This window comes from Hemicordylus capensis, chromosome 2 (genome assembly GCF_027244095.1).
Source record: "Hemicordylus capensis ecotype Gifberg chromosome 2, rHemCap1.1.pri, whole genome shotgun sequence".
NCBI classification, from domain to species: domain Eukaryota; kingdom Metazoa; phylum Chordata; class Lepidosauria; order Squamata; family Cordylidae; genus Hemicordylus; species Hemicordylus capensis.
Window position 1 is genome coordinate 105,966,535 of NC_069658.1, and position 12,062 is coordinate 105,978,596.

Sequence of the window (12,062 nt, forward strand, 5' to 3'; positions counted from 1 at the left end):
CACAAACATTAATATGGTGCTTCATTATTATCCTCCATTTCTAGACATTTTAAAGGTCAGTTTCACAAATGATATAAACTCTGCCTAATCCTATAGTTCACAATGAAAGGCACCAAACAGATAATTGGTATACAGCTATGCCCCAGTGAAACATTGTGAGCCACGGTGGTCCATCACTGCAGCAAACACCTGGAATGTTTCACTTATTGTTGTAAGACAGGATGATGCAGCTATAATAGCTCTACACAACATAAATGTGGCTAGGCATTCACAAACCAAATGATGTACTAGTGCAAGTGCTTTTGCATCAGCAGTCCTTTGTGGCACCCATATCATTAGATTCCCAGGTGGTTGCTCTTATACAGGGGTGCAGACAGAGGGAAAGCTTAAGGAGCAACTCCTCACTTAAACTTTTTTGGGGAGAGAAAAGTCACTTTTGTGGGGGATAAGAATTATGTTTTGGGGGAGTTCAGTAAAATGAGGATGTTTGGGGAAGGATCTACTTAATGACTCAATCCAACTCATGTCTGCTTGGAAATTTGTCCCATTGTGAAGGATGTGGTTTTTCACGTTGTGCCTAGGGGCCACAGCCTAAAGTCCTCCATTAAAGTTGTGCTGTCAAATCGGTGTAGACTCCTGGCGACCACAGAGCCAGGTGGTTTTCTTTGATAGTATACAGGAAGGGTTTACCATTGCCATCACCTGCACAGTATGAAATGATGCCTTTCGGCATCTTTTCTCTATTGCTGCTGTCCGATATAGGTGGGAAACACACCAGCGGGGATTCGAACCAACAACCTCTTGCTCTCTAGGCAAGTTACTTCCCCGATGCGCCATTAATAGCAATAGCAATAGCACTTACATTTATATACCGCCTTATAGCCGAAGCTCTCTAAGCGGTTTACAATGATTTAGCATATTGCCCCCAACATCAAGTCAAGTCAAGTTTTATTTACGGTCCTAGACCAAACAATTTGCCCCCAACATTCTGGGTACTAATTTTACCGACCTCGGAAGGATGGAAGGCTGAGTCAACCTTGTCTATAAGTGTCTATAAAGTTCTCCATTAGCCCTTCTGAAAAAACATAAATGCCAGTAGTGCTGTACAAATCTTCAGTAGCTGATTTGGAGGAGATTCAACTCAATTCAGCTACCAAAGCTTTAATTACAAACCAAATGGAAGCAATCACGGCCTAAGTGGGCCAATTTGCTTCCAAAATTCAGCTGCCTTGACCCCTATCCCTGGACTGGACAAGGGCAGGAGCCAGGCTGACTTAAAAAAAAAAAATCAAGTATGGCAAGGTAGAAGCAGAATCTTACAAATCCAGGAGCATATTCAGACAGCAGGCTTTACCATGGGCTTACTGAAAATTTGAATTTGCCCAAAAAAGCCAGTCCAAGAAGTGGATTATTTAAATTGGACATAAATTAGTCTCTACTCCAATGCACAATGACAAATCCAAATCATGTGTGAAGTGCTCCCCAAATAGCTTGTAGGGTCTTCAGGGTAAATCTGGCTAGTATGTGAAAGCACACACTCCATTCTAGAGGAGAAGTGACCTAAAGCCCCGTCTGGAAATGCTCAGGAGACTATTTCCCCCTGAAAGTCCTGGGAAAGGTTCAGTGTTTCCTGGGAATTGTAGTTGTTTTCAGGACTGTAGCCATTGCTTATTGCTTCTGTGTATACTTTTGGGAAACTAGGGATGTGTGAACCGGATCAATCTGGAGCTGGTTTGAGATCGAACCAGTTCAGTTTGAGGACTCAATCTCAAACCGAACTTGGACCAGTTCAGTTCGTACCAAACCCCCTGGGCCAGTTTGGGGGTGCTGGGTGACTGTGTTTTTAAAGTTTGACCTTCTGCCACCAAGGGCTTCAGAGGCCTCAGGGGGGTGCTGCTGCAGATGCAGGGGGCCTCTGGCAGCTCCCCGTCCACCACTAGCCTCCCCCTGAGTTTTCCCAGGATGGTTTTGCCTGTTTCGGGGCCGTTTGCACATGGGGCCGCCCTTTTTTGGGGGGGCTGCTGTGCATGTGGGTAGACCATTTGTGTTACCAGGGTGGTCATGTAAATGGTCTGCACGCATCTGTGGCAACCAAAAAAATGGCAGTCGTGTGTACAAATAGGGCCAAAATGACCCTGAAACAGACCGGGAGACTTGGGGTGAGGCTGGCAGAGCCCCTGCAGCCTCCACAGCACCCCCCGGGGCTGCCAAAGCCCTCGGCAGCAGTAAGTCAAACTTCTTTTTACACAGTTTAATGGTACCTGGCACACCAAACTGGGCCCGAACTGGTTCAAATTCAAATTGAACCAGGGTTTGGATTCAAACCAGTTTGGATTTGAACCCAACTGGGCAAACTAGTTTTGTGCACATCCCTACATTGACTTTCAGATGTCTCTGTTGGCATTAAATAAGTACTTGTTCAGAGGTTCATTTTGAATGTCATAACTGAAGTCTTGGGTGGGAGAATGTGCAAAGTAACCCTTTGCACTCTCCTCTTTTCTCTCCCCTTTAATATTAATGTACTTGCTCCAAGGCTGGATTCTGACATTGCAAATTAGTTTTGGAACTAGCTTGAAAGCAAATCATGTGTCCAACTCTAGAGCATACCAGCTCTCAGGAAACAACCGTTTATACTGACAGGAAAGAATACTTCACCTGCCACCCCTAGTTAATATCTTCCTACTGATCTGAAGACAGTGTTCAAGGGCGGGGAACGTCTTGTAGCTCGTGAATGGTCTTGGTTTAAGTAACGCACATTAGTGCTCCAGCAAGCGGTTAGCAATTCTCTCCTTTAGGTCGCCTTGGAGGGCGACCGCTTGCTTTGAATGTTGGTATTCGTCGCGTTAGCTTCCCCGCTCCACACCTGAGTGAAAAACAGCCGGAGGGAGAGAAAGCAAAAAACGGCTCCTGCTAAACTAGCTCACTGTCTTCCTCCTTCCCTCCCTCGTCTCTTGGCAACATAATTAAAAAATCAAGCTTGGGCTGCTATTGGTACCACCACGCGCGTAGAACAAACGGCTAGGAACAACGACTAGCAGAGACACCCGCTTGCTCAGATTCACCCTCCCGCTGTTTGTCAGTGGCAGCTGTAGGAGGAGAGCTTTGGATCCACAACCGGTTCCGAATCCCAGCGCAGCCGAGGGGCGGCGGCGAGTGTCTGCGAGGCAAAGAGCGCGCGCACTGGCGGTGGTGCTGGGAGGAGAGCGGGAGAAGAAGGCTCCCAGCGGACAACTCCTGAGAGCGAGCCGCTCGGTGGCTCTTCCCACGAGGAAGGTGCCTACCTCTGGCCACAGTCTGCCCAACTCGGGAGAAGCGCCTGGAAAGCTGAAACTTGTTTCTTGGTATCTTTCCCCAAAAAGATGGGGAGGAAGTGGAGGAGTCCCAGTGAGGCGGAGAAGGGCTGCTCGGACAAGGAAGAACTTGGCAGGCGAAGGAGCAGAAGTGCCAGTCGAGGGAGATTTGCGGAGTCGTGGAAGAGGTTAAGTTCCAGGCAAGGCTCCACCAAGCGCTCTGGACTCTCCTCGCAGCAGCCTGCGGTAAGTCCCCGCGACCTCCTGCACTCGCCGCCCTTCTCTCTCTTTCTCTTTGGCGCCATTTGTGGCGCGTGTGTGAGCGTCTGTTTCTCGCAGTAGACCTCTTTCCCGTGGGAGCATCAGGTGTTGCCTCGAAGGAAGGCACCGCTTTTCTGTAACTGGAGGATAGGCTTCTTAGCTTGACTTGGTTTGGCAAGGGAGAGCAAAGCCCTCGTCAGCAGGTTTTCCTGGAGGAGGACACCAGCCCGCACGGTGCTGCTGTCCTTTGGGGTGGGCGAGGGAGGCATCACCCCAAGCCCTGCATCTCTCAAACTTGCAGCAGCTGGAGTCTCCCTGCCCCCCGTGCGAGTGTGCTGTGGGGCTGGCTGTGTTGGAGGATGGCTGCTGCTGGGAGACAGGTGCTATGCTCCCACTTGTGGGGAGCCGGAGCACAGCACCTGCCCCCAGTGTCATAGTGGGGATTTCCTACCGCTCCTGGTCCAGAGTGGCTGTCACCGCAGCTGCCCTCCAATTCAGCTGGGCCTTGCGGTGTGCTGGCCCCCTTCCAGTTAATTCTAATGGGGGTCTAGAGTGGGGCTCAGGGTGGTTGCTCTGCTGCTTGCCATGCCCTAAGGACAGCCCTGCTCCTGCCTGTTGCAGTGGCAGTCCTCCAACTTGGCCAGCCCCTGTGGCACCCTCTTCTTGGCAAACCAGAGTGTGCCACAGAGCCAGATGAGTCAGAGGGCACCTTCTGTGGCATGGATGTTTCCCACCGTGGCTGGCCCTGCATAAACACATTGCCTCTTGCTGTGGCCCTGCACATCCCCTGCCCTGCGCCAAGGTTGCCTTTGCCAGGGCTTGTGCTATCTTGTGGTCAGTACGTGGGTGCCTTATACTCAGTGTTTTTCTCCTCAGAACAGGACAAAAGAATCAATGTTATGGCGATCTCTGTGAGGTTTGATGCACCTTAAGACAGAGGGAAAGCTTGAAGAGTGGGGGGAGGAAGGGGTACATGGGTGGGGGGAGGAAGAGACTTTTGTGGGGGAGATATTATTAGGTTTGGTGGAGGAATTAACTGGGAGAACTCCTTAAATGCTTAGGGGGAGATCTGCACTCCCCCACCTTAGGATCTATAGGACAGAACACACGCACATTTCTAACAGTTCTGAAAACAGTGCCAGCGGAATGAATTGTGCACGAGATTGCCTTTGCATGGCTGACTCCCATTACAAAAGTCACCTTAGGATGGGAAATAAATGACCACCTGAATTGACCACTATTTCCTCAAGATTGATCAGTGTAACATTTCTTTCCTTGATCTATTTTAAATGACATTTGTTTTTACTACCTTCTGGTACATCAGCAAAATACCAATCATTATGCCAATGCAACACATTTCCCCCTGAGTGTAAACTTCTGCTATGTTTGTTTTCTTATTCATTGTAATATAGTTGTCATGTGTTGGCAGTGCATAAAAGTAGTGTGTGGTTTAGTTTCCCTTGTCTCTTGAGAAGAATTTGCCCTATACTATACTGGCTAGAGTAAAAAATGGTAAATTCTACTTGTTGCTTGCACTTAACTGACATATCTGCTTAACCCTCTCTTAAAAACACTCTTTTTGCTATGTGATGGCAAGCTTCTTGCAGTTATTGAACTGATAGCAATTCCTTATGTGGAGTAGTATGCTAAAATGGCTTTAAACAATGCATCTTCTCACATACAGAATTGCAATGCATTACCTTGAAACTTGTTAAATGAGACATTCACTCTATCTGTGATGTACCTCTTGATTTCCTGAAAACACAGGATACAGAGTTGTATTGAGACTATATTCCTCAGGCATGGAACTTGTTTCTGGAAAACAATGTGTTAGAAAAAGTGCAAAACATCTAGATCATGACTTCATAGTACACTAGTGGCATTTGGGTTACAAGGGCTTATCTCTGAAGCTGGGTGATATAAAAACTTTTACCTTTACCTTTAGAATGGCCACTGTGCTGAGAAGTGCATCTGAAACTTGAAAGGGCAAACATGTCAATAGATTAGTTACTTTGCTGTGTGTGAGAGAGAAGGATTCTACTAGATTTCCAGGGTTCTCTGGTTTTACGATTTTATAGTCTGGTTGACATGGTAGAAGTACTTTTGTTTTTGAAATGACTGTTTTTTTAGCTACTGAGCTGGAAGGAAGACATCAACAGGTTGCCCTGATATACCAATGGGAAGAAGACAGGAAGGCAAAGGGGAAAAATTTGTAGTGAGGGTGCCATGACAACCAAAATCGGGAAAAGCAACTTGGTTTTGACATAAATAATAATTTTATTAATGATCACTATTTTTAATGTGTATTTCTCTTAAGTCCATGTGTCACATTTGAACAAGTATTTGAAATGAGATATTTGAACTGTGTAGCTGAATGTCACAGAAAATTCTATGCAGTCTGCAGTGTCTATAAATGTTGGCTTGGAAACAAAATATTGTAGCGTTTATATTTTGAATAAAATTTATGAATTAAATACTGGATAGCAACTACTGGTTACCATAATGAAAAATAAGGATGCAATAAATAAATAGCAGTACCAGTCTGTTGCCCACTGACATCTTAGTGGCAAAAAACCTGACAAACCTGAATACAAAGTTGAGTGACAAATATTCAGGTGACAAATTATTCATATTAGTAAAAATAACTAATGTGCATAATTCTTCAAGTTACAGCATCTGAGATTTCAGATGAGGATTTGGGGGATAGAATGGGTATTTAGCATATGTTGTCAAAGCATTGAAGGAAAGTGGCATAGAATAACAGGTTGCACACAATATATCTGAGATGTTACATTCATATTCCTTATACTATTTAAGAGAATTTGAGTCCCTAAATTTTTCTCTCAAATCAAAGGAGTTTTTAGATGGTTTTCTAATTTGTAAGAATTACTATAAGCTCAATTCAAACCTATTTAATTTGTCTTTTGGCCTGCATTTGACTTTAACAATGTTATCCATATTAATGTCCCAGGACTAAGAAAAAATCCTGGGTGCTTGGCACTCCTGGGAACCAAAAGGATGGATAGCAATACCTAGAAACTGGACTTCTAATTAAAGGAGTTTAAATGTGATCATGTCACTAAACATGAAATATATTTTCTAATCCAGATAGTAACTATTTTGGTGGAAATGAGAAGTAAAACTTCTCTGTAGCAAGTTTTCAAGCCCTTATGGTTGCAGAATACTGACATGAGGTAGGTGTCAATCAGGAATAGTACTTAAAATGGTATGGATTCCTCCTTACAATGTTTTGCTCTCTTTTGATATCAAATTAGCCAGAATAGAATTGGAATCAAACTTGCTTAATGATTGACTCTCCTTTCTCAAATTTCTGTTAAAAGCAGCCTGGTGGGGTTGGATTGGGACCATAGTGGTGGTAATGGGGATTTAACCCATTGACTACAATGCAAATAACTTGGGGAAGTGACAATTTAAATCATGGAGAAAAGGGCTAACCCTTCCCAACACTGTCTTCTAACACAGTCTCTGACCAGCTGCCTTTCAAGACATTTTAAATAGACAGGAGATGGGGTGTGCACTGACTGGTTCGACCATGAACCAGGCCTCCATGGGCTGGTTTGAGTGGTTTGGTTACAAACCACTTTGGCGACCTGACCGGCCCAGCCAGTGGATTCGACCAAACTGGTTTGGGGACTCGTGGTTTGGTCCTAATTAATTTGGATTCTGACTGAACCATGGCAACTGGTCCATGCACACCCCTAACAGGAGATCCAATCACAGCTTTCCAGTGACTAGTTTAGTTTGGTCTTCAGCTATTCCTGATTCTCTGTTTCTCCGCAATGCTCTTTCCATTTCTAAATATGATGGTACAGTGTCGATATTCACTGTGTCTTATAAACTGCTCTTTTTATCTTGTAAGTTCAAGTATGCCTAGAAAGCTTGTATTTAACTGATATATAAGGACCCCTCCCTATTAAATTATCCTTATGTAGTTCAGTTCCTCTTTTATAAGTGCTACTAACTTATTGGTGGAAAGTTTGCATTTCTATAACAGAGTGCTTAACTTCTTTACAGTGAATTCAACCAAATGAAAAGTGCTTCATTGGCTGGTGCCATTTATTTCCATATTAAATCCAGTTTTCAAAACATGTTCTTGGTATAGTATGTTTTTAGTATCTCTGATTAACTATGGATTTCTAAAAGTACTGCTTTGCTATACTTTAAAACATTATGTTTCTATATGTGTGCGTAAAGTTGAAAAATCATTGTTTAGAACTGTACTTTTTGTCATGCAAAGATATTGGAGAATGATGCAGTACAAAAAATGTTGCTTGCATAAAGTCTGTTTCATATTGCCTCCAATTTTAAAAATCTCTGGTAACAGGGCTACAAAGTACCTTTTTTGCCTGAGGCCTTGGAGTGCTGCTGCAGGTCAGAACAGACAATATTGAGTTCAGAATGACCAGTAGTCAGACCTGATATAAAGCATCTTCATATGTTCATGTATGTGTTATGTAGACTCATTAACAGAAATCTAGTAAAGTAATTATGTTATATCACCTGATGTGGTCGTGGAGGGTGGCTTTTCTGCCATTATAAAAGAAGCTTAAGGCTTAAGTCAGCATCTGTCACTTGGGTTCTGCTGCAAGATTGCTTGTTTTGTAAATGACTTTGGAGTTCCAGGTTCCCTGCTTATTTTCATTTATACTCATTAAAGATATCTCTTATATGATCTAGTTTAGTTCTGTTGCACTTCAGTATTTGAAGCTTTTGGTTAACATGGACACCAGCCATACAATGCTCAGATTTATTGTCTGAAAGAACTTGCTAAAGCTTTGCTACAGGAAAAGAATGTGGTATTGAATTGCTAGTATCTTTATCAAGGGTGACCTAAACACTTCTCCCCACCACCCCATCTTGGGAATTTGAGGAGAGAAAGCTTGCAACCACCAGACTCAAACCACTAATGAAACCCTTCTAAATTTCACCAAGAGGAGCCTGTGTTCTCATCCTATCCCTTTGGGAATCCAGGCCTTTTGATGGCTTAGGCGGAGGTCACAAGGACTCTGGGGAATATCACTACCAGAGTTGGTTGAGCCTGTGCAGAGATTCTGCAGTTGTTGGCGGACTATCTCAACACTACTGGTTTAAGTGAAATTCAAGTTGATTCATACTTTATGCCTGTCAGGGCTGGAGGTTGAAGTTGGCGGGACAGTCTTTCCTAAGCTGCCAATTTTGAACTCATATTTGCTGCCACATCAACTCATTGCTTGATCCAGTTCCATGGGAGACTAGCTGTGGCCCAGCCATTGCTGCTCCTACTCATTCCTTTGGATGATTAGTTAAAGTCCCCTTGCACCCTATGCAGAGGCGGATAAAAGGACAGGCAGGAGAGGCGGCTGCCTATGGCAGCAAAGTTCCTACATAGGCAAAATTTGGAATGGGTGTGCGCATCTCTCAGATCTGTTCTGACTTTTCTCCCCTGTAAGATTGACTGATCTTAAATTGAATTTGCAATATGTGCTGCGCGAGGTGGGGTGGACAGTGGCATGACATGGTTGTGGGTGGGCAGGAGCCTGAAGCGAGGGGGGAGGGAGGGGGACAAGCAGCAGAGGGTATAATATTTTGATTGGTTTTCTTGGAGGAGAAGAGACGTGGTGGTGGTGGAATTGTGCTATCGTGTCGGTGTCAACTCCTGGAGACTAGTCATTGCTATTATTAGCCAAGCAGCTGAGATGCCTGCTTCTGCTATTAGGAAGGTATTGATTCATTTAACCAGAAAGGTTATGAAACAATTTGTGTTGTGTTCTCTAGTTTCCCCTTCCTGGAGTGAACAATAATTTCCCACCTCCTTGGGTAATAAGCAGCAGCCCTCTTCTTGCCCTTCTCCCTGGGTTATAGACCAGGTTTTCCCATTGTTCTTTTTAAAGAGAGAGATTAAAAACAAACTGTTCATCTTAAGTTTTAGATATCACAGAGATCCCTTTCCAACTAATCAGAAATTTGAGAAAACACTTTTGCCTTTTCTATTTTCCCCTTCCTGGAGTGAGTGAACAATAATTTTTTCCCTCCTTCTGGGTAATAAGTATCATCAGCCCTCTTGTCCTCCTCCCTGGGTTACAATCGAGACCAGGTTTTTGGGGGGGAGAGAGAGAGAAAAGACGAACAAACCTTTCATCTTTTTAGGACTGAGGAGACCAGAGTTCAAATCCATATTCAGCCATGAAACTCACTGGGTGACTCTGGGCCAGTTGCGTGTGTCTCAGCCTAACCTACTTTGCAGGGTTGTTGTGGGGATAAAGATAACAATGGACACTGCTCTGGACTCCTTGGAGGAAGAGCAGGATATAAATGTAACAATAATAAATTACATGCTAGGGATCATTAGGAAAGGGGTTGAAAATAAAACTGCTAATATTAAAATGCCCAGCCAACCTTTATACAAATCTATTGTAGCCACATTTGTGTGCAGCTCTGGTCACCATACCTGAAGAAGTTTTTGTTTTCTCAAAAGAAAAGACTCAGGCAGGGGTGTAGGGAGAGAGGTCCCGTGTTCATCCCTCTCTCTGGCGGCCCCCCAGAGTGAGGGAGACAATGAAGAAAATAGGGAAGGATGGAGCTGGAGGGCCCTCAGGAGCGGGGGCCCATGTTCTTTGAACCCTTTCGCTCATTTATAGCTACACCCCTGGACCCAGGACTTCCACTCAAGCATTACCTTGGTGAAACATTAGTTTGAAGTGAATCTAGCCAGCACAGTGTCATGCTTTGTATCATACATAATAATGTATAAACTTGTATGCATTATATTTTGCCACAGAGTATGTTCTGTAAAGCTTCTTGACTGGCACATACTTGTACTCATCATAAGACCTAAATCTAATGAAAACCAATTCACTCAAATGGGGTTGGAGGAGCCTTTTTTTAAACTCAGGATTTGCCATTGGAAAGAACTTGCAATGTGTAGTGCATACGGAGGAAGGTTTTCATTAAAGTGTAACTCCTGCCAAATCATTACTTTCTTTTTTTAAAAAATCATATTATTCTGCACAAGTTGAAGCCATTTGTCAATATCTAACACCTAGAGATATATCCACAAACCCCAGATATAGGCTTAAATCAGAAGGAACCACTCACTAGTTTCCCGCTAGTGAGTGGAATTTTGCACTGTGTTCTTGCAATACCCTTCTTCACTGTCCTAAAATCCACATTTTCCTTTTTGCTCAAAGAGACTTGGGTGAATTCTCAAGGCCATTCCTGTGCTGGTCCCCCTCATGCATTTATAAATGAAGAACCTGAGAAATGCATTTAAAGGGAGACTATTTTTTAAGCATGCATTGTCAGTATATATATTAACTACTGGGTTAATTTGACTCCTGTACAATTTGTGTCTTATTGATAAGGTCGTCCAGAATTAACACATGCATTTTATGAAGAGAATAAAAGATGCAAAGTGTCATAGCTCAAGTACAAATGGAAGAGCATATTTTACCTTAGGTGAAATTTAAGGAAGTCATCATTAGACTGGGTCAGAATCTAAAACAGGATGATTAGGAACAGATGTGTGATAGCTGAATTATACAACATATCATAAACAGATCATTAGACATTGTTCCTTTTCATGACTTTGAAAATTTTCCAATCTGCGAGCACTGTTGTGTCTGGACAGTGATTTCTTAGAACACAACTATGTTCCAGTTGCACAGAAGTTTTCTTTAACATTGCGGATTGAGTGCATTAAGTTACTCTTTGTGTGGATTACAGCTGGGAACCATCCTTTGGTTTCCAGCAGTGCTTTGTGTTCCCACATACCCTCATCACTTAGTACTATAACACATGAACATATTTATTTCCTGAGGATGCATTTCATAACATCTGAAATTGGTTTTAATTGCTTTAGTTGTGGCCCATTTGATATAAATGTTGTGGCATTTAAAAGTTATCCCACAAACATGGAAGATGAGTTTGTGGAAAAGTTAAGATGTAGATTGTCTTTTCTGAAGTACCACTGATCTTTGGGGAAGTAGGGGAGATTGATAATTGTACCAAATAGCCTTGTTTCAGAAGAAACTGGTGTCAAGAAGTGATGAAGCAAGCAGGCTTCAAAAATGAACTGTTGCTGAATAAATAGTTTGAATTATATACCAATGTTCTTCATTTAAGCTTCAGCATACCTTTTAAACTGCAGTAGGGCAAACAAAGGTCAGCAAAGGTAAATTTTTTTTAATGATCATACTTGTTTGTATACTGCCTGATATATACATCTCTAGGCAGTGTACATAATACAAATTACAACATAAAACAAACAGCACTTTCACAGATTAAAAACCACTAAAAACTCAAGTGAAACAATTAAAGTAGTTTCACGGGATAAGATCAATTAAACAGTTTAAAATTAATTTTAATTAGAACCCTGAGAAAACGGGTCTTAAGTGTTTCTGGACACCTGCCTAACTTCTGGAAGGGGACTACAAGGAAGCTGGGTGGGGAGGGAACACACTCTTGCTGGGCTAGCCTGCTGCCAGCCAGTGCCTGTGCTACCACCTCTGCTCC

At 43.2% G+C, this 12,062-nt stretch overlaps 1 protein-coding gene across 7 annotated transcripts in view; it reads left to right on the plus strand.

Moving 5' to 3' along the window:
* The first annotated feature begins 3,040 nt into the window (after positions 1-3,040).
* TRPM3 (transient receptor potential cation channel subfamily M member 3) overlaps positions 3,041-12,062 on the plus strand; it is a 598,368-nt gene continuing 589,346 nt past the window's right edge. For 4 of the 7 annotated variants that reach the window (XM_053291352.1, XM_053291346.1, XM_053291355.1 and 1 more), the window contains exon 1: positions 3,042-3,536. In XM_053291352.1, the coding sequence (XP_053147327.1) occupies positions 3,360-3,536 (177 nt within the window). In that variant the 5' untranslated portion in view covers positions 3,042-3,359. Of the gene's footprint in view, positions 3,537-12,062 lie in introns of all 7 variants that reach the window. The other 3 variants (XM_053291345.1, XM_053291347.1, XM_053291350.1) reach the window with 1 other exon arrangement.